The 24,709-nt window shown below is 52.0% G+C and overlaps 1 protein-coding gene across 1 annotated transcript; it reads right to left on the minus strand.

Moving 5' to 3' along the window:
* PIK3R6 (phosphoinositide-3-kinase regulatory subunit 6) lies at positions 1-24,299 on the minus strand. Its single transcript, XM_075519075.1, has 19 exons — positions 24,185-24,299; positions 20,890-20,973; positions 19,654-19,745; positions 17,195-17,263; positions 16,568-16,700; positions 15,068-15,137; positions 14,504-14,687; positions 13,569-13,716; positions 12,286-12,372; positions 11,382-11,838; positions 10,608-10,707; positions 9,711-9,833; positions 9,105-9,215; positions 7,425-7,515; positions 6,645-6,715; positions 6,308-6,398; positions 5,762-5,832; positions 4,566-4,678; positions 1-2,907 (listed from the first exon to the last, which is right to left on the minus strand). The coding sequence occupies exons 1-19, from the start codon at positions 24,195-24,197 to the stop codon at positions 2,751-2,753; spliced, it is 2,265 nt and encodes a 754-aa protein (XP_075375190.1). The 5' UTR covers positions 24,198-24,299; the 3' UTR covers positions 1-2,750.
* Between the last annotated feature and the right edge of the window lie 410 nt (positions 24,300-24,709).

Genomic DNA, 24,709 nt, shown 5'->3' on the forward strand with positions numbered 1-24,709 from the left:
CAGATCATCTCTGACACCTATACAAATAACTTATAATCCATCTACATCATTTACAACTGTACAGAGTAGACTCTGGACACCGCAGACCACGCTCCAACTCAGTGCATGGTCTCTTGGCTTTGTAAGCATTTGGCTTGTGTGCCAGGGTACACGAACCCCCCAATGAAGCCCCAAGGACGCAGAGGTGTGAAGAGCTGCTGGTCACCCCTTAAACCCCCTGTTGCCCTATGCAGCAGGTCACAGAGGAAAACAGCTGGTGCAAGCAGGTGTTTCCTGACTTGTTTCTGAGCCTCCTAACTTCAGCTTCCTTCAGGGTCAAAATGCTTGCTGCCTAAGTCTATCATTGGCGGGCATCAACAATTTTTTATTTGTGAGTAAATGAAGGTGAAAAACAGTACTGAAGAACCGAACGCCTTTGCTGAGATCCTGCAGCTTTGTGATTCCTATGAGGGGATGTTAAGGCTTGGGGACTGTGTTTTGGCTCAGCCGGGAGCGAGGGGCTACATCTGCCAGCATGTCAAGGTAGCTTCCTTAGGAAATGGTCATGTTGCTGTTGCCCAACACGATCTTTCAACTGTTGGTGCTGATTTGGGATTAAATATTTCTGGGACCTGGAGGCTTTTTACACTGCTAAATAATCCATCACCTGCCGACAGCTCTAGAGCTGCTGTGCCCCCGGTAGTGTATTTCAGCAGTTGTTTTGGACTGCATGGTACATTCAAAGTGAGAGTGAATAAACCTGTAGCTTGGGAACAGGATGCAAAAATGCCTGCTGTGCCAGGTGACAATGCAGCACAGGAGCAGGAATACGGCAGCCCTGTGCTTGTTGGCAAAGAGAGGGACCAGGGAAGTCTGAGGGTTGAACCCCTAAAGCTTTGTGCATGGGGCAAGAAATGCAAGGAAGATTTCTATGGGGCATAACCAGCCAAGACAACCCACAAGCTCTGAGCAGTTCTGTGGAAGGGAAAATCCTCTCCAATACCCCAGACTGGGATACCTGGATGTGGGGTCTTTGTTCCAGGTGTGGGTGGTTAAACAGAAGTGACTTTCAGATGTGCAGCTCCCCAGGGCCGGGCAGACCTGGCACAGACAGGACAGAGGGGTGGATTTGTCCCCACCATCGGGGCTAACACAGGGGTTTGCCAGTGCCACTGCAGTTGGGTCAGCATCACCCTGTAGCAGAGCTGGCTCCAGGGACTCCCCAGCGGTGACAGCCAGAGACGACAGGGAATAGCTGCTATGCACATATACAAAGCTAAAGGACACTTTCTTTGGGCTGCTGATCCAAGCAAGCACCCCTGAGTGAAGGCGAGCCAAGTAATGAGTTACCTGGGAGCTGAGAGAATAAAAAAATGATAGTGTCCTAGAAGGAATGCCCCCAAATCCCCTCTAACGTGAATTTAGGGAAAACTCCCTGGAGACACCCCAGAAACCACAGATCACATTCAGAAAGGCAATAAATACGCACCATGTTTCTTCCATTATTTCAGTCAGCCACAAACTAGAATGAAGACAGGGTCCTTCTACACGATCATCCTTAACACCGGGTTAGTCTGAGCCTGGGTGGAAGCAGGAGCTGTGCTGTTGCTGCTCAGCCTGGCCCATCTGCTAACCAGAGGAGGGTTTCTACACCATGGTAGCAGCAGAGGAAAGGAACGGAGAAGTCTTGCAGGCATCCTGCTCATCCATCATTCCCAGGAACACTACTCCACTCTTCTACATCTCTTACCCACACAGCAGACACAGACCAAACCAGGACTGCAAGGCAGACTGGGATGCAGAGGTATTGCTGGCTGACCTCATGGAGGAGGTCTGCTGCTGCTGGGGTTGTAGGTGGTTGTTCCCGGGATGTACAACTGGAGGAACGCAACCGGTGCTCATGAGGCTCCAGACCAGATGCAGAGAGGTCGCGTAGCAAAGCCACAGCAAAATCCCAGGTAGACTCAAAGGTACAGCTCAGATGTCAAAGAGCTGTTGTGCAGCCTCTGTTGTCTGCTCAAATAAGGTTTCTTCTTCAAGCAGATCTATACCATTCACAGCCAAGCATGTCCCACAGCACTGCCTAAGCAGCCTGAGCTGTTCTTGCCCTGTTCATCACTGCCAAATATTGCACTGGATTTCCCACATTCCTGTTTCACACCATTCATCGTTACTTTGTGTGGCCCCTTTGAAACAACAGCAGGGTTTGCACCGACTTCCATAGAAACTGTGTTAAACACACATGCCCTCCCAGTTGTGGTCAGGCTTACAATGAGGTTTCCTAAATCAGTCAGGGGAGTAATTGCTGGTTTGCCCAAATACTTCACCCTGTGCCAGAATGAAGAGTTTGCTGTGCAGAACCCAGCACAACAGGCCCTGATCCCCTGCCGGGCTGTGAGACGTCACCATAATAAATATTACTGATAGCAACTGCTCTGTGATCCACAAGCACAGCAAGCACCATCACCTCTGTATTTTCCCCAGCCTTCCTGAAATGAAGAAGCTCAAAGATTTTCCCTACTTGTGCAAAAGGTTAAAACTCAGTTCTTCAGCAACGCTCTGCCCCTTGGCCGGGGGGTGTTAGCTGTGGTCATCACTGTCATTCAGCAAGGCACAGCTGTCCTCCCTGAGCCTTATCCACCTCTGCTGTTGCAGTTTTTTACACCATTACCGTTGTAAAATCACTGTTGATGGCTTTTAGTGTGTTTTCTTTTTCCATCTCCTCTGTGACCCAATGTCACATTTCTCACACCAGGTTTTTCTCATTTTCTTCATTGGATGATGCCTGCAAATGTGTTGATAGGCAACAGCAGAGACTTAGGCATGTATTTCACAAGCCCCACATCTTCTGTTTCATGCAGGCTGAATTTCATTGTCCTTGTCTTTTGCAAGCAGTAGCTGGGCTCTAGGCAAGGAGACACTTCCACGCTGTAAGAGCACAAGAACATATTTACTGCATGTGCGGATCTGCCCTTGAGGGCCAGAGCCTGACCCCAGACTAAACATCAGGTCTTTTCACTGGCTGCTGAAGGAGGGCTGCCTTACTGAGATGTGCAGCTGCTTTTATGCTTTTTCAACTGCTGTGTATTGCTGTTTGACCACAAAACCAGTGTCCTTAGCCTGGCTCAGTTAGATTCTCAGAAATTCACATTTTACGTAGTTCCACATGGCTCATGGACCATGAACCACAGACGCTGTCTGTTCACTTCCCACACATCATACGTCACTACAACTACTACAGGCACATTGATCCCTGCTGTTTTCACAGGACTGAATTCTCTCCCCTGCACCATTATATGTTTGAGATACCCTGGTGAGAAATGCAGTCAGTGCAGAAAGCATCAGCTCCACAATATAATTAAGGAGATCATAGAATATCTCAAGTTGGAAGGGACCCATAAGGATCATCAAGTCCAACTCCCTGCTCCTCACAGGACTACCTAAAACTAAACCATATGACTAAGACCGGCATCCAGATGCTCCTTGAACTCTGACAGGCTTGGTGCCATGACTGCTTCCCTGGGGAGCCTGTTCCAGTGACCCATCACCCTCTCAGTGTAGAACCTTTTCCTAATGTTCAATCTGAACTTCTCCTGATGCAGCTTCACTCCATTTCCTTGTTTCCTATCACTGGTCACCAGAGAGAGGAGATCAGCACCTCCTCCTCTGCTGCCCCCCTTGAGGAAGCTGTAGACTGCGATGAGGTCACCCCTCAGTGATGAGGTCACCCCTCAGCCTTCTCTTCTCCAAGCCGAACAAAGCAAGTGACCTCAGCTGCTCCTCGTAACTCTTGCCCTCAAGACTTTTCACTGCCTTGGTCGCCCTCCTCTGGACACACTAATAGCTTGATGTCCTTCTTATATTGAGGCTCCCAAAACTGCACACAGTACTCGAGGTGGGGCTGCACCAGCGCAGTGTAGAGTGGGACAATCACCTCCCTCAACTGGCTAGCTATGCTATGCTATGCTTGATGCAATGCACCCCAGGACGCGGTTGGCCCCTTTGGCTGCCAGGGCACACTGTTGACTCATATTCAACTTACCATCAACCCAAACCCCCAGATCTCTTTCCGCGGAGCTGCTCTCCAGCTTCTCATCCCCCAATTTGTATGTATAACCAGGATTACCCTGTCCCAGGTGGAGAATCCGGCACTTGCTCTTCTTAAATTTCGTATGGTTGGTGATTGCCCAGCTCTCTAGCCTATCCAGATCTCTCTGTAAGGCCTCTCTACCCTCGAGGGAGTCCACAGCTCCTCCTAGTTTAGTATCATTGATCTCAGTGTCTAAGATCTTACTTTGTCCCTGGAGGTACCTATCCTTCTACTGTCTTAATGACAACACCTTACTTAATATGGAAGAACCGTTTTGTTTTTCACAGCCTCACCTGGAAACACAAAGGTAGGAGAGCACTGTTCTGCCCTGCTTTCCCTGGAGAAGCAATGTATTTGCCCAAGGGTCTTTTGTCATGTACGAGGATCAGGACTAGGACTCCCTGGGAAACAGCTCTGCCACCTTGGGACCCCTTCTAGGGAGGGATGCAAGGTCACCAGTGAGATGCTCAGAGCCTGGCATGTGGGGCATTCTCACCTGATCACATTTCTGTAGGTTCTTCTGCTGTCCTTGTCCAGACACACCATGAAGGGCCTCTGCTCTGTGCTCCTGATTTTGATACTGCGTGTTTTCAACCTGTTTGCCACAGCCTGGATTGAGAGAGGAGGAAGAGCCCAGTCAGTGCCTCACTTCCCTTCCCTGGGCTGCGTGGTGACGGGTGGTGTGTGCATACTGGGTATGAAAGGGACAAATTATGACATTTCTCTTTTTTTTTTTTAACCTCAGATGTGACACAAGGTGGATTCTTTAAGGAGGGAAGTGTGTCTCTTGTCCTTTTTCTGTAATCACAACCTGGTTAAATTTTGCAAGGGCAAACTTTCCAAACTGGCAGTGCTTGCACAGGTTGCAAGGTTTGGGATGTCTGATGTGGGGCATGGCCTGTTCTCCAGGGCCGTAGTGTATCTTGGTGGCCAGCGTAGGCTGCAGTATCTTAGTGTTTCCAAAAGCCAGGTGAAAATGAGAAAAAGTGTGCTGGCTAGCTAAAAATACCGGCTGAGAGACTGGAGGCTCCAGAGCAACCCTAAATGACCGAGACACAATAATACTTAATGCCACCCAAACTGCAGTGACACGTTCCCATGGGGCAGCGTGTCCTCTGGGGTCTACCTGATCTCTCATGTAAAACAAAAAGGACGGGAGCCCAAGTTTTCAGTCCCATCTCTTGCATATCCATCTTTCTGAGTTGCTAATTAGATTTATTGAAGTTCCTGCTTCTTGTTTATGCTTTGTTAAAATATTTCTCCAATGGCCTCTATTCTCATGAGCTCTGTGGAGAATAACACACAGGGTCTGGGGATGGCACTGCAGCTGGAGGTGTGGAGCTAATGGAGTTGATCACAAAACTACAGACTCTCTCCTGTACCACGATGACTAGGGCTAAGCCTTATTTCTCTACTTTGTCCCTGGGGTCACAGAATCACCCCAGCAGCAGCTCAGTCCTTCAGGGTTTCCTGAGACAGGATTCAATGTGGCATTGAGCAGCAGGAATGGCATTTGGGGCTTTGGTTCAGAAATCTAGACTTTTCCATGGAAAGTAATTGCAAATCACTCTCTGAGCAGGGTGGCCCCAAACCCTTCTCCCCCGCAGATTGTTTCCCCTTTCACCATTGTTGTAAGGGATTTCCATACGTTGGCCAACCCCTCCAGGGCCGTGAGCATCCACATCTACTTACTGAGAATGATCGTCCCGACAAGTTGTTGATCCTAACTATTTCAGTGATGTTCACATTCAGACACACTGGATCTGCAACAGAAGCAGCATGTTAGACTTGGACCATGGCACGATCTCAGCTCAGCTTTGAGTGGGGCTGGTGCCAGATCCCACACTTGAGTGCACTGCCAGGGGTCTGTGGGATACATAGGACAGCAGAAAAGGAGGACTCTAGCAAGCTCCATGGGCTAAGGGTTTGTGTGGGATCATGCTCAGGGTGGAAACCTTAGAGGCTATGCTAAGGGCAAGGTGAAAGAGAAAGGATGCAGCAAGAGGAAGATGCTTCCAAGCCTAGATTATGGTTGTGCTGAACCCCACATTACAGGGAGCCCCAGGCATGTAATTCATGAGAAAACACACAGCCACGAACGGTGGTGACACCAATATATGCATGTCACTGATTCAACTCCCACAGTGCAGGCACATAGCACTAAGTACTGTGGTCAGATTTACTCTAGTGAGCACTCAGCAAACCCTCTTCACAAGGCCTCAAGCAGGAGGAACCCACCTTCAGCCTCGTTGGCTGGGATGGCTTTCATCACCAGACCTGTGGAGCGCAGGGACATTGCCAGCTCCTTTGTCCGATCGCTCACCACAACCTGCAGGAAAGGCTCTGTTAATTCACCCTGGCAGAGAGGTTAGACATGGAGAGGTTTGAGGGCATTTTTTCACAAATGCAGGGTTGGCTAACAGGCTTTTAAAATTCACCACGACCTCTCTGTCCCCTCCTGGAGTGCAATTCCGGAGGAAAGAAGGTGGGCCAGAGCACTCCTTTTGGGAGATCTGTGCCATGCTGGGGGTCCCTGTGGACAGAGACATTTTGGGCTGCCCAGAGCCCCACTTACCTTTCTGTACGTTACTGTGAGATCTATGCCAGGGCCATCCAGGGTCATTTTCTTCTTGGTCATGCTTAACTCTGCAAGGAGGGAACCGGGTAGGATTGAGGTTTCACTCATCCCACCTGTCTGTGGTCAGCAGAAAGGGTCCTCCCATGGGATGAGCCACCTCCTCCGTCACACAGCAGTCATGAACTGGCACACTGGCCCCTCTCTCCTTGCCTATGGGAGCTGATGCTCTGTGCACTTAACAGGTCCAGTGAGATGGACTCACTCAAGTGTCTGTGCCCAACAGCAATGGCAAGCATCCATTGGATTGGACACTGGGGTGCACTGATGGAAGGGCTGGATGTGACCTCTGTAATGGTCCAGCCTTCAAGCACCCTTGGCCCATCACTGGCAACTCAAGGAAGCAGAATTTCTAACAAGGAAAACATCTGGCAAACGGGATGGCTATAAAGCCCAGCTTGTTTCCTCAATAAAAATATGGTTCTGGTCCAACTTCAGAGGGTGGTAGAGCCAACCAAAGCCACAGTCTACAAAACCTAGTTGCGGCCAGGAGCCAGCGACCACAAGGTCTCTCATTTAGCCTGGTGTCATGCACCGGAGAGGGAGATGGAGATGTTTAGGGAGGCCTCCTGCTCATCAGGGAACAAGGGATATTGCCCCATGGCATGGCCTTGACTGCTGCAGGCTGGGGGACAGGGCGAGTGGGAGCTGGGACCAGCAGGACCCCCGCCCAGAATGGCAGCCCCTACTGCATGGCTCAGCGGGGGGGGACGTACGCACCCCTGTGGGAGATGCTCTCCTGCACCTGGGTGCGCAGCTCCGTGAGGAACACGTCCTCAGCTGGCTCGTGTGCCGGGTCATTGAAGAAAATCTGAAAGAGAGGAAAATCTCTAAGAACAGCTCCTCCTCAGTTACCCTGTGATGTCACACTGGGCTTGTGACATCAAAAGGTTCTGCAGAGCACCCTGGTGTGACATCACCAAAGGGAATGTATGACCTTATCATGGCAGCCAGGGGGCCTGTGGAATGGAGAGAACTGGTTTTGCTCTGCTTTCTGAAGCCCAGAAGCATGGCAGGCCTTGCCAGGAGGCCAGAGAACCTGGCCAGCAGAGCCATGGGCAGTGTCCCCTGCCACTGGGTGTCACTGCGCACCCACAGAGGAGTCTGTTCCCAGCCATCCACCCCGAGGCAACCCAAGTCAAGGGGAGCAGCTTCCCCGGCCTGACTGCAGATGCTGGCTTAGCTTCAAGGCATGTAATTTCTATCTGGTACACCTAAATCAACTGGTCACTTCAGACCTATTAATTATTTTCTTTTCATGGGCTTGTTTTGATCAAAATGTGAAGATAAGGTTCTGGAGAACCTCTCCTAGCCACTCCTAGCCCTACCTTGAACTCCCATGGGAGTTGAACCTCACTTCCAGGAAAACTCTCAGCAGCCAAAGAGGAACAGTGTGGTCTTAACCAAAAAGGCAAAACAGGCTTAGTCTTTCCAGATAAAGCAGCATCACACCCTGTATGACAACAGGGTAGGTTAGGTACCTCTATCTGAAAACCACATCTGGAGTCAGTTCCTCTTCCCCTGCCTGAGTCACCCACTCTCTTGCTTGCTATTGATTTTTGTCTTGGAGGACAAATGAGTGGAATAAAAATTCACCAAAAAAACAAAATCCCCAGCCACACAAGGTGAGGACCAGGTGCTCCAAGTGTTTACAAGCTACGTGTCATTAGTTCAAGTCCTGGTGATGCTCTACCAGTAATTACCAAAGCTCTTCCAGCTCTTTGCAAGCCACATGCCAGTTTGCTCATGTAATGGCTGCTTCTTTGCTGCAATAGGTTACCACATTGGCTACGGGTAGCTTAAAAGGAGGTGTGTGCATCCGTCCCACCCTAAGCTTTGAAGGGGGAAAACTGCCAGAGAAGCAGATGGGGGGCTGATGTTACATGACTGAATACAGTAGTTCTTCGCTCTCCTATCAAATGCCAGGTCTCACTCTGATACCACTTCAGAGAAAAGCTGGCAGGAAATAAATAAAAGAGCGTTTCAGGAAGCCCTGCAAAGCCCCTGCAAGGTACAGGAAAGTTTTGGCAAAGCCACTCAGAAAAATCCTGTTTGCTTACAGCATCTAAAGCAGCAGGAGGTGCCAGAGCTCCTGAGCAAACCCGAGTCCAGCAGAGCAGGAAATCTGTGTCTTTATGGGGTAATTCGAAGGTTCACTTTGCTGACCTGTGTGATCCTGAAATAGCCTTCCCGGGATCATTGACTGTGGCTAAGTTGTGCTACAGGAAGCTGCTAGATCTGGGAGCCTGGCAAGGAGGGGGTGGGCTGGGGAGCACAGAGATCCAGACTCAGATCCGCCAAAAGCCCCCAGACCCCATTGACTTTGCACAGCTCTGCCAGCAGTGGGGCTCTGCAAGCCCTTGCAGGGCCACGTGAAGGCACAAGAGATGTGGCACCCACCTTCACAGCGTAGACCTGGAAGCAGACGGGCTGGATGCCCATGCGAACGTAGTACGCGATCACATCAGTGATGAACAGATCAGTCACGAGATGTTTGCTTGGAGAGGAAGGCTGGGGGGACAAATCACATTATGGATCAGCCACAGTCACTTCTCAAAAACACTGCCACAAACTCTTACACCTTCCTAGATAAATAATGAGCAATGAGCTGTCACCCAGGGCAGCGCTGAGCTGCTCTGCCATAACTAGTCAAAGTGAATGGGAGAAACAAACCCTTTTTGGTAGGCTATCGATAGTGGCTCAAACTGCCAGGAAATGAGAGCCGGGGGTATTTCAGCAAATGCCTCATTTACATTTTCTTTCTTGAAATCTGCTATTTCCTGTCCCTTGGCCAAAAAAAACCATCACAGCAAATGGGTCTTGTGGGCTGGGGCAGTGTCAGCCACATGCACCTTCCCGGCTGCCTGGCCCCGGGGTGGGTTTGCAGGGAGAAAGCCTCTATCTGGGTCACAGAGGAGCCCTGCAGGGCATGAGCTCATCCTCAGGTACTGCAGACCTGTTTCGGAAACGGGCCAGGCTGGGCAGGTGGGAAGGTTTCCTTCATACCATGGTGGCCAGCTTGGGAATCATGTGGCACAGCGTGTTGATGTTGCTCTCGTACCACGGGTCGGCTCTGCCAAGGTACCCGGCCACCTCGCAGAGCTCCTCTTGGCCGGTGGCAGCGTGATCCTGCAGAAGAAACACAACAGCTCAGACTACGATCATGGCTCAAAATACCGGGAGCCGTAGAGGAGGCAAAGGTTGCTGAGGCACGAATGCCCCTGAGCAGCTCCCCCATCCCTCCACCTTCCCTGCTCAGTCCAGAGAAGGTGGCAAAACATTTCTTGCAGCACTCACTTAGCAGGTGCTCAAGAACAAAAATTAAGTGAAGAATGAAAAGAATAAATACTGCTTTTTATAATGGCACATTTGTCAGGACTCACAGCTAGCTCTGGGCCAGTTTATAATATTGTGAGAAGTGCAACTTTTTTTATTGCTGTCTCAAGGCTGCCAGAGGGGAAGAGATTTGCCCAAGATAAACTGCAAGATAGTGGCTTGCAGAACTAAAACTGGGGCAACGACCAAGCAGTCAAAGCCCTCAGTAAAGGGTGACCGCTTCCCCTAAGCATCTGGGAGGTGAGAAAAGCATCAGTCCTTTGCTGAAGCTCTCTCGATCCTCCTATAGCTGGGGCATAGCAGCAAAACTGAATACCATTTCTAGTCTGTGAGTTATCACCTGTCAGGGTGGTTGGAGCAACCTGAATGTCCCTGGAGCTGATGGATTCCCATCAGTCAGTCTGCAAACTGAGCCCAGCCACCCTGTCTTGGCTCCCACCCTCCTGGTTCTAGGAACTAGGCATTAACGGATGTGAATTCCTGTAAACCCCCCTGCTCTTCCTCCAAAAACACCGTCAGCCACTGGCAACCAGCAGTAGCGCCCAGAGCCGCCGAGCCCAGACTCACCGCAGCAGCCAAGGTGTTTGGCTGCCCTGTCACAACCGGGATGTAGTAGAATTGCAGGTTCAGCCTGGGAGTCAGGAAAATTCGCCGTGTTTCTCGTTTCCTTGAAATGGAAAGATAAATAGCCGTGTCACAAGGGGAAGGTGGAGGAAAATGGCTCTTGGCCAAGGCTGGGCAGTGCCAGGAGACCGCAGCTGCTCTGCAACAGGAGCTCATGCCTTCCTCGCATGCCTCCCTTGCCCATTGTGACAGGATGGCAGTAGTGCCCCCGGGTTCCCAAATCCGGCAAGGGGAGATGATAGGGGGAAGGGGCGTCCCGCAGATGGCCTCTCAGCTGGGACCAGCGGTCCCCTCTGCACCCAGCTCTGCTCCCCAGGCTGCTGTCTGCACCACGACCCAGACCCGCCCCACGTTGGTCTCCTGGCCTGGGTGAGCTGGCTGGGCAGCCAGAAAACAGCTTTTCTTTAGGATTTTTCCTTTTTGCATAGGAAAAAGTCTTGCCTCATTTATTGTTCATTTAACCCATTCCATGGACAGAAGGGAAGAACTCCCTGTGTGCATCATTTGGGCCAACAGAGCCAAATGATGCCATGCAGCTGGTGAAGAGGGATGCATTTGGATGCAAAACACCTGGGTTTCATCCTGTTTCAGGTAACACTGGAGCCCAACCCCATTCCCAGCCATCCTGGCTGCTTCAACAGGCTGAAGAGCAAGCCCCCACTCTGTCCTCTCTTTTCCCAAGCCCCCAGAGCCAAAGAGGTTGTGGCCACCAGTTACCTCAGAGAGTGGTAGGCTTGGGCCAGGCGCCCCAGGATCCGGTCGTCCCCCAGCAGCACGATGCGGGCAGTGTGCAGCCTCTGGAGTGGGGCTGCAGGCTCCAAGGGGATGCCTGGTCTCCTCTGTGGCTTCACTGGGGGCTTCACCCCGGGACCATTGCAGCCAGCCTGCAGGAAGGCCACGCTCTCCAGCGGCGACGGCTTTTTTTTAATGCCACCCTTCCTCTGGAGCCGGGATTGCTCTGTCTCGGTGCTGCAAGGGGTGAAGGGCTCCTCAGCTGCCATGGGCAGGTCTCGCTCAATGCCGCTGTCAGTGGAGAGCACGGAGAAGCGTGTCTGCTCGCAGCACTCACAGTCCGAAATGATATCCTGGATCTCAAAGTTGTCCAGGTCCTGGCTTAGGCAGTCGGGCTCACAGTTCTGCGACAGCGGGCGGATAAACAGCACCAATTCCTTCCCTGCGGGCAGAAGGGAGCTCAAGGAGGGAAATACAGCCAAACCCCAGCTGAGCCCTAGTCCTGTCCTGGCTTCCCTCTTCTCGCACAAACTGGAGGGTCAATATCTCCACCAGCAGGTCCAAGAGGAGTCAGTCTTTCAGTCCCATTTCACATTGCACCATGAAGAGAGCTCAATATCACTCAAATCAGGTACTTTGCATGCATCCTGCTGCAGCCTGTGCCACAGGGGTCCCCCCCTCATCTCCTTCACCCCTCTTCCCCCCTAATCCCCTGATCTGACCCCAACACCCCACAAGAAGGAAGGCTGGTGCAGTCAGCATGAGCCTCCACGAACTTGGCTCTTGGGTGATGGTTATGAAACTCCCTGCCCAAGAATCAGGGCTAAATGACATGTTCTGCATAGGCTTCCCAGTCTCAGGCACCATCACAGCCCCCCAGGGCACTCACAGAGCTCGTCATCTTCTCTCCAGAGGTGAAAGCTGATGCTGGGGTTGGGCAGAGGGGTACCCTGCAGCCCTCCCAAGGGAGCATTGCCTGGGGGAAACAAGGATGCTTGTAACACACAGGAGCAGACGGTTTTCCCACACAGGTGCATGAACCCCCACCGGTGCTGTGCTCCAGACACTGGCTGAGATAGCCTGTGCTGACCCCAAGGGCTCTCCCACCCTGGTTGCCTCCTGGCCAGACCTGAGGCTGTAATCACAAACTGAGCCATAAAAGATACCTACACCATCAGTAAAAGGGAGAAATGAAGATGGGGAAACAGGCATAGGCAAGTGAAGGACCTTGCTTTGCTACAGACAGCAGAGAGATTGCAGAATAAATAAAACATTCTTTGAGCACTGGGCCTCCAGCACACATGGCGGGACCTCCCTTGGCAATGTCAGCTGAGACACAAGGGAGGTCTCTGACCCCACCATCGCTGGCTATTTTTAACCCATTATGGCTCTGTGAGAAGCAGTGAGACAATTCAGTAGCTCACTGCCACCAAAAGGAGATGGTCCCACTCCTCTCCCTGCACCACTGACTGCTCCTCCCCACATCTTGCAGTGGGACAGTCTCCAGCTCATTTTGGGGAAGGGGTTGGGATGTAGGGACCTTCCACCAGGAGTAGCCAGGAAGAGGGAAGCATGACCCTCGTTTCCCTCTGGTCTCCCCCAGGTTCGTGTGAGGAGCTGTGATGGATGGGGACATTCGTTATAGCCCGTGTAGCCCCAATGGCACCAGGCTGGAACAGAGCACTGCCAGGTATGGAAGGAGATGGCACTACCACTGTCCACCACATCAGTGCAAGGAGGTTTCAGGGAGTGGTGCACAGTGTCTCCCCAGTCTAGGCCATAGTAGGATGTATCTTACACCAGCAGAGCACTAGAGAGTCTGTCCAGCCCCCCCTGGTTGATACCTATAGCACCCTTTGCAAACGACAGACACAGGTCTCTGGGCCTCAGGGCAGCTGAATTAGCAGCAGAAATTGCCACGGTCCCTTTCCTCAAGTGACAAATCTGCCTTCCACTGCCATGTGCAGTTTGGTATCCTGGACATCAGGTCACTGCAAGGAGCCAGGCTGCAAGGACCTGATCCTGGTGATGGATGCTGCTAAAGTGGAGGCAGATGGGAGGTGGGGATGGACAGATGTGGGAGGGCAATGGTGAGGACATGGCAGCAAGACAGGGGCCTGCCAGCTTGCATGGCTCCCTTAACCCGCCGTGCGTGGCTGGCTGGGAGCTCACCTGCTTGCAAGGAGCTGAGGACGGCGTGGTAAATCTTTTCCAGCCTCGCTGCGTGCTGGCTGCGGTCTGCGCTCGCCTCGTTTCCTGCACACTCGCCTGCCGCCACCACTTGCTGGAACCAGTGCTCGACGTCACTCGTGGGCATATCCTGTCGCGAGGAGCAGCTATTAACACCCAGAGGCATGAAAAGAGGATATGCTCCACGGGCAGGGCCACGGGAGGGGGCAGAAAGAGGGCAAATGAGTCCTGCAAAAATTGTTTCGCAGCAGAGGGCACAAGTGTCCTCCTGTCCCCAGGGAAGGCTGGAGGAGGGGAGATACTGGCTGTACTGTCTGCTTAAAGCTTTTTTCTGGCAGGTTTGCAGCTGATGGGCACTGTGCTCCCAGTTGCCATGAGCTCAGGGGGTCAGCAGCAGAGCTGGCAGCTCAAGTGACCCTCAGGAGATGGGGACAGCAGACACACAAAGGTGTCCTTGGAGTGGAAATCACTGAGAGCCCCTGCAAAGTTGCCTTTCTGAACCAGACATTTGTCTGACTGTGGCCCCGCAGCTCCTTGAAGGAGGTTTTGGAGAAAACTGGTCGAAACATTTCCACTGAGGTGTTTTTGCAATGACCAGTGGCTCACAGAGGAGCCTATATTTCAGCCGCAGAGCCCAGCTTTGCTGTGCAAAACTGAAGACTCAAGCTGAAGATTCAAAACCTTTAGGTCCTGCTCCAGCAACTCTTTTATATTTTAAGAATTTTTTAGTTTAACACCAGCTCTGCTCGTAGTCCAGCCTTGCAAGTAACACTAGGGCTACTGGGGATGGAGACCAGCAGTGAGGAGCCAGGGGGGTCTCGCCTCTTGCCAAAAAACCTTTCCTTGCTCCGAGGTGCCCAGCAAGAGCAGGACCACTGGAAAACCATACGTAGTGCTGCAGAAGTGGTGCCAGTTACCTGGAGGCTCCCCTTCAAGCCACTGACGTCGCAGCCCTCGCCCAGGGCCGCCTGCATGGCGTGGATGATCACATAGCACATGCACGCCCGGGGGGTCTGGGAGACCTGAGCTGCCTCTGTGTCGGTGACCAGCGCGTTACAGATGGCTTCGGAGAGCAGCTCCGGATCGGCAAAGATGAAAATCCTGCGTGGGGCGGGAGGATGGGAAAAGAGGGAGATGAGATGAGATGAGATGAGATGAGGACTCCCCGTTACTGCCATCAGGGCTGGCACGAGCAGCTCACATCTCCATTATCCCATGCAGAAAAAAAGGATTGCTGCTGATATTCCCCTCCTCTGCCCTGTCTCCCTGCCTCCCAGGACCATAGAAATAAATTGGGGCATGTGGGACCAATGTGCTTCTCCCAATGCAAAGCTCCCGCAAGACCACGTGCTGCCATGTGGTTTACGTCCAAATTGTCTGTTCCATCCAACATTAATTCAGAGCACAGGAAAAGGACAGATTTCACTATGAGACTATAAAAGAAATGAAAGTAACAACCCATTAGAAGAGGCGCTACTCACTTTTCCTGATAAGGGTACGGATCGCTTTTGAGACTTTGTTCAGAAATGACCATTCTTTGGTACAACATACCTAGCAAATGCAAGAAGATAAACACGCAGGAGTCAGAGCTTGAGAAATAACAACACAACTCACCGGAGCAGCTCAGCGCTGCTCCTGGTTGTAGAGGCTGATGGTGGGTGTGCCAAGTCAGCGAACACCCATTGCTGGAGAGATGAAGTAAAAGAGCCAAGAATTGGGACCAGAGTTAAAAATAGTCAAGGACAAAGATAGCCCATGCTACATAAAAAGAAAACCCCTTCTATTCAGGGACAATTTCCTGTATTTCCCTTCCTTTGTTTAGTGGATTATGAGCTTGGGAGCAGAGTCGGAAGCAGAAGGAAGAGCCCAACTCCCAGCCTCCGTCCTCGGGGCTGCATCGGGGGACAGCGTTTGGGTGGATATGAAGAGTACATCATGTTTCTCAATCAGAAAGAATGTACTTTACCCTCACCCTGCTCTGGTGCAGTGAAGACACATCCACCCCGCTTCAATCAGATACCTAATACAGTGTGCAGTCATCTCGTGAACCTCGTGGTGCTCTGAGAGAAGCTCTTATCTTAGTTGGAGTTACCCATCTCTCCACACTGAATAATTGTTTTACCAGAAGTCAGGTGAGATAAAGGTGGACCTTGGAGCTCCAGACAAAGTGGTACTGGGGAAGAGTGGTCGGGGTGATGGGCTGAGATGGGCTGAGTGATGGTGATGGGCTGAGACTACCAAGAATGGTAGTCTCAAATTTCTCTTGAATTTCTCTCACTTTCTCTCGAATTTCCCACCAGGTTTCTCATATTTTACTTCCACCTCACAAGGTGTCTGCAACCTTGCACTGTTTTAAAGGATTGCTTTTAAAGACTTATTAAAGAAAACTTTAGCAAGAAGAACTTTAATGAGCAACATAGAGAAAAAGGAAAATAGAATTGTTCTCTGGCTTGCTTTCTAAAAGGGAGTGTTCTCTGCAGAAACTAATGATGTTTTAGTGTCTAAAACCTGATGCACAGGTAGTGGAGGAAGAGCCCATGCTGGACAGCCTGCAACTCAATCTCAGATGGAGAGTTCACTTTGCAAAAAGGAGACCTCCACAAAATGTACTGAGATGCCCAGGCTGGGAGCATAAGCACCCTGTTTCTTATATAGACAGAGGGTGTATATATACCTGGCCTTAGATGGGCTGGACTTGACTCTGGTGGTGCCTACACTGACAGCAGGAGGACCCCAAGGTTTTCTGCTGCAACTAAGGCTCAGCAGACTGAAATCAGGAGAGGGGAACCCTCCCATCCAAATGTATCCCTAAGACCCCCAAGTGTTTGGCCAGCCCCATGCAGAAATCCCTGCCGTGGCTCACTGCATTAGGCAAAGGCCAGCTCAGGTATGGAAACCCCCCAAAATCCCCACTACCATTGCCTCAAGGACCCAAGCCGTTCACCGTGCCATGCACGGGCAGAGCGGGGAAGCCCTCATACCCGGTGCTGTCCTTTCCATCTTCAGCCTGACAGCATAGTCCAAACCAATGGTGCAGAAAGGCTTTGGCAGGGTGAGCAGCTTCTTACAGAAATCATACACTCTGCTGCAGAGCTCGTCGGAGATGCAAGGAGCCTGGAGTGAGAAAGGGGCAGTTAAGGAGATGCCACAGGCAGTGATCCCTAACAGCGCTCTCCCCACAACAGAGCCCAGGGTGGGACGGCACAGAGCTACACCAAATTCAATATGGATTTAAACGCAATATATGAAGCAGAACAAGGCCCTAGGATGGTTTGGAAACCTCCAGCAATACCCACTGAAGGGCTGTAGGCACACATTTTTGCCAGGTTGTGGCTTCCTGCGCCATCAGGCACCTGAACACCTCCAGAAAAGAGGGTCAGCTGGAAGGACCTGTCACTCCCATACATGTCACAGATGCTAGTGTCTCAGCCATCAAACACCACACTGGGAAATGCACAGTTGAGTCCACCTGTGGTAGTCCCAGGGCTTTGCTGGGCAGGTACTGGGATATTTCAGCACAGGAATAGGTGCTGAGTGACTTCAGGTCGTCCCTCCTCTGGCTTCTGATTTCCCTGGATCTTGCCCCAGCAAAGCCTGCGGTAGGTTACCTTTATCAAGGTGTACATCAGCGTGTGCAGCAAGGGGATGATGTAATGTCTGAAGTCACCTCGCTCCGCCTGTGGGACCAAAAGGCACAGTCAGCACAGGCAGCACCTGGCAGGATGCTGGGATGGGCAGCAGCGGAGACCAGAGCTGGGGGAGCCACTGCAGCCCCTGGGATGTGCTGGGTCCCAGCTGCTCAGCGGCTCAGCCACACAGGGAGAGCACGGGAATTCACCCTGGCTCAGGGGTGATGCTCCCCAGGTCAATGTGGGGTTTGGGGTCCCTCCAGAGGCCACCAGGGTGGGCAGGATGTCCCTGGGGCAGACAGGTCCTGCCTGGTGGGCATCCCATGCAAGCCAAGCCTTGGAGAAGGGTGTGAGGGGGTGGACCATGCTGCCGAGGCCACCACTGCGTTGTAGGGCTGGAGATTATTGTAGGGACATGAAGGCTCTGGGAGCTGCTGTGGGACTGTACTTTGCACACCGAGAGCTGCGAAGCACATATGCAGCAGTCACGGTGGGAGAGAGCGAGCAAAAGTTTCCAACTGAGCTCATTAAGGAGCTCCTTTCTGTTGTGAAAATTCATGTGAAAATATAAAACCACTGGGAACCCTCTGGAAAAAGCCTGTTTTACATTTCGAGGGTGTGGGACCAGAGGGGACAGGAAGGAGAGATGCTCTTGCATCCCCATCCTGGCCTGTGGGAAGCCAGACGGATGCTCAAGCCGACACAGCCCTGGCCCTTCCCTGCAGCCTGGCTCTAACTGACAGCTCCAGCAACGGGAATGCCCCTGGATAAACATGGGAAAGATATTTCCATCCCAAAGATATTTTCAGCACCTTTCTTCAGGGCTGCTATGCTGATGGATACGAGTTAAATGGAACTGATGGTAGCAAAGCTTTAGAAATTATCAATAAAATTAACACTGAATTGCTGAGACCAGCTGATATTTGCCCAGAGCCCTGGAGGAACTCAAGCATAAAATTGCTAAATTATTATCTGAGGTTGGTGCTGACTGCTCAGGGCTGCTGCAATACCGGGGGGGGGGGGGAGTGACACTGATTTCCAAGAGCTTCAGGGAGATGAAGGGAATTACAGACCAGGAGGCCTGACACCCCTCCTGGGCAAAGAAAGATAAGAGCAGCAGAGTGATAATAGGTGTAACAGTGAGGGACTGACATGGCTTTTGCAGAGGAAAGCAGACCTCAACCCTCTGGGGGAATCCCTGCATCCATAGCCAAGGGTGATGTGGGTGTTCCTGTCTATCTGGATTTGCAAAAGCCACTTGATAAGATCCCTCCCCAAGGTACTGATGGAAGCTAAACTGCATAGCATGAGAGAGACAGCCTGCAATAGCCTCAGAGCTGCTTAAAAGGTAGGAAACAAAGATTAGGAATAACCGCCCAATGTTCACAGCGTTGCAATCTGCGCATAGGGGTCCGTGCTGGGCGGACGTGGCTCAAGCGTGTGATATGGGACTGTTGACGGAGGGAGGTGACAGCCTCTGCAGAGGCTGCTTGGCCCCCCCAGGGCTGAGCAGCAGCTGGCCGGAGACACAGGAGCTGAGCAATGCCGAGCAAGGCGGCTCCGTCCTTCCAGCTCAAAAGGGGGAATAGCAAAGATGCAGAAAAAATGGTACGGGGAGGTTTCTGCACAAAGGACGACTAGCAGGGCTCATCACCGGGATGGGGAGGAGGAGGCAGAGGGGAACATGGGCTCTTCCTCCCTGCACGGGAATCAGAGGGTGCTGGGTAAAATGAGGCAGGCTCATAAGAAAGAAAAGGTGCTGCTACTACACATGACATCTCATCAAACCACAAACCAGGTTGCGCCAGGATGCTGAGGGTGCTAAAAGTTTACACAAGACCAAAAAATGACAAGACAAATTAATGAAACAAAAAAATCCATCACAAGGTTTCCATCAGATGCTCTCAGGACAGGATACTGGGTTAGATGTTTCTGCTTTGACACCCTTGGGGGAGGAAATGAGTGACATGGAGGAGAAATTTCCACTCGACCTGTGACTACAGCTGGCTGGGGTGGGATGAGGGAGATTTGGGGGTAGTCGGAAGTGTTTCACACTGTGCTATTTGCAAGCCGCAAAGGCCGGCTGCCTTGGCTGCTGTGGCATCGAGGAGCCTGGAGAGGTTCCCTGCTCTGCCCATGGCTCGCTGTCACTTTTGGGGCAAACCCTGGTCCCTGCAGCCATCAGCTGGGGACGAGCTACAGCTCTGCCCTGCTGTCCCACAGAGTTTTCCACTCTTTGGTATGAGCCGCAGTCCCCAGCTAGGTTCAAGGCCCCTAAAAACACCTTAGCCTTCTAAGCCTGGGATGCCCCAGGAGGGAGGGAGAGCCCCGCGGGTGTTGAGTCCCCATCCCTCTGCTCCCCTGGGCCCCGCAGCAGGGCACACGCCACAGAGGGGCCGAGCCCAGCGCTCCGGGGATGTCTCTGAGCCAGCACTCACCCTTTCCAGCTCCTTCACCAGGATCCTGACCAGGATGGAGCTGTTACTGAGATTCTGGTCGATTTTTTTATGCAGGGTCCATCGCAGCATCCCTGAGAAGTGAAAGCCAAGAGCAGTCAGGTTGCAGAGCAGAGCAGCAATGGGTCAGAAACAGCGTTTGACAGAGGAATCAGCAGACCTGGCAGTGTTGCTGCAAAAATCACCCGCTGGGATGCTACACTGACATCACTCTCAGAGCTAAACCAGGCTTCTCTGCCCTCTGCTTCAATCAGTGCCCCTCTGCAAGGGACAAGTCATGCTGCTGTCCTGATTCCAGGTGCAGCGTTGATGTATCGTACCTCTAACACTGGGAAAACTTTGGAAAAAGGTCCCAGAGATCCTTGGACTGGAGAGCTGGAGAAAAGCAAGGCAGGGCAATGGACATGAAGTTTGTTTCCTGTTCCTTCTGTTGCTCTGTTTAAGATTGCTTGCTTTCACTACCTACCCCCAGGAATTTGGGTTCCTGCTAGTCCCAGCACACAGCACCTGAACGCTGGCTGCCAATAGCTCACACTCAGAGCAAGGACCACAAAGCAGCTCAGTCCTGCAGATGTCAAGGCTTATTCCAGACAAAATCAAATTTAATTAACTGTAAAATATTCCATGGACTCCAAGTAAAATCAATTTTTCAAAATCAATTAACTTTCCTAAGGCTGTAGCAGTCCAGTTCCTGGGTCAGCTAGAGTTTTATTCTCTACAACTGTAACACAGGGATTTCAGCTGACTCTTTAGCAAAGAGCTGAGCAGAGCATGGCAAAGCGATACACGCACAGGGAGAGACAGGGAGACTCCAGCTCAGAGGAGTTAAGAGAGTTGGATGGGGCTGTGCAGTGAGTCAGTGTCAGAGCTGGGAACAGCATCACAAACTCTGGCATTTGATGTCCCACCTCAACGCTGGACCCCCTGAGGGAGTGAAGGGTGTAGAGGGTGTAACAGCCACGTAGAGGAGGGATGAAAGCTGCTGAGGTTGGTGCACAGCAGACACCAGGAGCTTGCCAAAGATTTAGCACCTCCGAGAGCAGGTTAGAAAAGGCAGAGCAGTGCCAGGGAGGTGAGGCTACCCCATGTCCCCCCCCACCCTGGCGCTGCCTGAGAGAGGGGAGCAGTGGGGATTTGGGGCCAAGCAATGCCCCAGCGAGGCAGCGCCGGGGACAGTGGGTGCTGACTGCCGGGAGCCGTGCTGGGGGTCCGCCCTACCTCGGTCACACTGACAGGCGGGGTGGTGCCCATCCAGCTCTCGCAGCAGCGTGCGGACGCGGCGCAGGATGTCCGACTCCACCTCTGCGGGGATGAAGAGGACGTGAGCAGCCAGGCCAGCACCCCTGGGAGACCGGCACCCAGGGACGAGCCACCCCACGAATGCTATCCCACCGACTGGTGGCCCCTGGAGCCATACCGGAGAGCAAAGTGCTCCTGCAGGGACATGGCAGCAGAGAAGCTCTGCAGAGGACTGCTCATGCATGAGCTCTGCAGAGCCCCTCTCTCCCCTTGTTCAATACAAAAAATCACGCATTACATATAGAAGCTAACGAAACTAAACCACAGCTTGGCACCGTGATAAAGCAGAAACACCTCTGCGTTTTGGCACTGCATGGATTTGGCCTCAAGCTCATACCCATTGCAAGGAGCACTCTTGCCACAAGGTCTGCTGCCCGCACCGGCAGCTCACCCCTCGTGGGAAATCCAGGCAGAGCCAGCAGGCTGGGCATGTCCCCTCCTGCCTTCCACCCACGACCCCTCGCAGCCTTTCCCTGACGTGCAGCGACACACCCACGGGCCCCCAGCACCTTCTGCTCCCCCAGGCAGGGACCCGAGGTCGGTGCTTCTGCCTGGTAACCACCACAAGCACCTCATACGCATCAAAACCAAACTACATCCTGCTCTCGGCCAAAAATAAGTCTGACAACCTTAGACCCAGTTTGGCGTATGACTCGTACGTGGGGCAAGGGCTTGTGGTCATGAGTGAGCTTGCGTGACAGCTGGCTGGCCATGCTCACTGACACATCAAAGATGTAAAATAAAAGTCAGCCCTGAAAGCACGTGGGGCATCGGCCGGGAGAGCTGCAAGGTCCCTTTTACTCCACCACGGCCTGTCTTTGTGTCCCTTCTTACAGTGGGCTTCTCTTTCCTTATCAGCAAAACGATTCTTGTTCCTTTGTAATAAAAAAAAGCATTGTATAAAGTTGGTTATTATTAGGTGATGCTCTCCTTCTGCACGAAGTTGTAGGCTGGAGCAGCCAGAACATGGCCTGATGCAGGGGAGGATCTCAGGTGTTTGTGGTAACTGTAACAGGGCCCTTTCCTGGGGCAGGTTCCTGCCTCCGTGTTCACCATTGGGGTCCGGACCACTGCCAGCAGTGGCTGAGAGGGTCTCGCCTGCGTGGCAAGGATGCAAGCAAGGAGCAATTTATCCAGGTCCTAAGGGAGCTCCAGACATACTGCCCGATCTGTCTCATCCACATGGGATTGGTGCCATTACCACCACATTTCCTGCCCAGTTTTGCTCTCAGTTTGCTCGTTCCCTTCACTCCCTCTTCTGCCACAGTGCCATCTTCCCTAACGTCAGAGAGCTGGCAGGAGGACAGTGGTGGGCACTCATCTTTACCTACAAGAAACAGAGGAGGCAGCCAGGGTGACACTATCTGAGAGCTGTGCTCAAGGACCACAGCCTCCAAACATCCTTCCTTGGCTCTGGAAGGAGATAAAGCCAACTGGGCTGGGTCCGGTTGGTGGAGCAGGCAGTGCTTTGGGCTTTACAAGGCACAGTGACTGGGGGAGGTGGGTTGGGAGCTGGCTGGTTGAGAGCTACAGGAAGGGAAACAGGAAAATACAGGGGGGATTTTACAGCTCAGCTGGAGGGTCAGACCAGCAGGGCCATCTCCAGTGAGTGCTCCTGTGGGCAGAGGACCATCAAGATATCATCACGCAGGAGATGGGGCAGCTTTGAGTTTCTGCCCCCTCATCCCATGCAGACCCATGCACCATCTCAGGATGGGTTTGAAGCAAAAACCAGAGATGATTTTTTTGCTCTTCTACTGTGTCTTTTAGAGGGTGTTTGGGCCCAGGGTCATCATGCAGGGGAGTGGACATAGCACCCCAGAGTTCCCACCGTTCCCACTGGCGGTGCACGGCAGAGAGCAGGAGCACTTTGGCCATCACAGCATCCTTGCCGCCTCCTTGTCACCAGCTCGCAGGGCAGGCAGCATGGCCAGACACATGACAAGCCACTCTTGCCCTCTCCAAGCCCAAGACTGCAGTGCCATGGGTCCAATGAGATGGTGACCAGGGCATAAGGGCAGCAGACACGAGCCCAGCATAAACAACAACTAGGAAATGCAGAATTTAAAGTATTGAGGATGGCCTATTCCTGAGTACAGCCCAATAGCCAAAATAGTTCTCCTATTTACTGACCCCAGGGAAGTACATCCCCTTAAGGATGCTTGTATGGAGGATTCATTCAATTCAGGCTTCTTCTGCAGAGGAATACTTACTGCTGTAGTTTCCGTCGAAGCTATGTTAGAAAACAACCACACGCTCAGGTTCACAATTATTCACGTGCTGGCAAAGTTGTGTGTGCATACACGGGAAGTTCCATCTCTGCCAGCACAGTTCATGCCATCGTACCCACATGGGGAGAAACTACAGTGCAAAAATGTCCTTTGAAATGGGATTTTTCTCATTTTGGAAGTGTCATTTGGGGAAATACCAAAATTTTGCTTTGGAAAGTCGTATTTTCTCTCCTTTTTGTTTTCTCTCCAGTGATTTTTGTAAAGCTCCTCAATTTCACTAATATGTTCATTGGTTTTGCACTAGGGAATTACATAGTAATGGACCATTTTAAATTTCCTATTCTTTTTATTTGTGTATGTTTTCAATTACCAGGGGAAGTTTTTCCTGAGCACAGATATAAATACTGTCCTCTTTTTCTAAATCAAAGTGACTACAGTCATGATACACTGAGGTTTCTTCATGGGGAGCAGAGCGTCAAAGCATTAGTTCCAACACAAACAAGAGGCACTTTGATCTAAAAACACTCTCAACCTACCCGTGACAAACAGTAGTGGCTTAGAAATGAAATAAAACGTTTCAGTGTTGATATCCTGACCTCAGGGTGCCAGGAGACCAACACCACCTTGTGAAACAGTGTGAAAATGAAACAGAGATGGGGAAAAAATGGACACCAAAAATACAATAAAACATAAAACTGCTTTAAAATTCAAATGTGAATCGTTGCCAGACCTGGTGCTTTCGAAGTGCCCCTCTACGGCACATCTTTTGGCTGCCCCTCGGTTGCTTCGTACCTCATTTCCCAAGGGTCTGCCAACACCTTGCAAAGAGCAAGGTCTGCCCAGCGGCAATGAATCCTCCTTAGATATCCACGTATTTTACCAGAGGGTAATCGAGGCACAAGAAGGCGGATGAGGTGGGTTCATTCACCTGGGGCCCCCGTCCCGTCCCGTCCTGGCACCCTGGGGTGCTCAGCATCACCCACCTGTGCTCTCCATGGCCGGGCTGGGTCTGCAGCACAGGGCGGGCACAGCAACCGCAGGGCGTCTGCAATGACGGGGTGAGTGCACAGCTGCTCCTCACTCCACACGGGCATGGCCTTGGGTCCTGTGTCTCGCCTGTGAAAAAACAGGGCACGCTCGGCTCAGGCTGGTGGTGGAGATCAGGACCAGCCTGAACCGGGGCCGGGGGGGGAGCACAAAGCCACCGGGACACCATGGGCATGGGAACCCAGCGTGGAGGATGTCCGGCAGGGAGGCAGAGCCCTAAGGGTGAGCACAGCATGTCTCAGGGGCTGTGTTTTGCTGGAGAAAGCTTCAGCTTGAAGCTGAACTTGTCTGAACACTTGGCCCCCAAAGCCTCCCGCAGCAAGGAGGCATCCAGGGATGAGCATCAGCATCACCAAGCAGAGCAGGATCGGGAACCTCACCATCCCCAGGATTTAAGAAGAAATGTTCAGGTTAAATCAAACTGAGTCTGAAATCCAAAGTCCAACGAGAAAAAGGAGAGA

Source organism: Mycteria americana, chromosome 16 (genome assembly GCF_035582795.1).
Source record: "Mycteria americana isolate JAX WOST 10 ecotype Jacksonville Zoo and Gardens chromosome 16, USCA_MyAme_1.0, whole genome shotgun sequence".
Taxonomy (NCBI): Eukaryota; Metazoa; Chordata; class Aves; order Ciconiiformes; family Ciconiidae; genus Mycteria; species Mycteria americana.

Coding starts and splice junctions, on each gene's coding strand:
- PIK3R6 (XM_075519075.1), bottom strand. Junction 16,701..17,194: donor TGATGTACACCTTGATAAAG/GTAACCTACCGC, acceptor TTCTCACTCCAG/GCTCCTTGCATCTCCGACGA. Junction 9,216..9,710: donor TTCCCAAGCTGGCCACCATG/GTATGAAGGAAA, acceptor TTGTCCCCCCAG/CCTTCCTCTCCAAGCAAACA.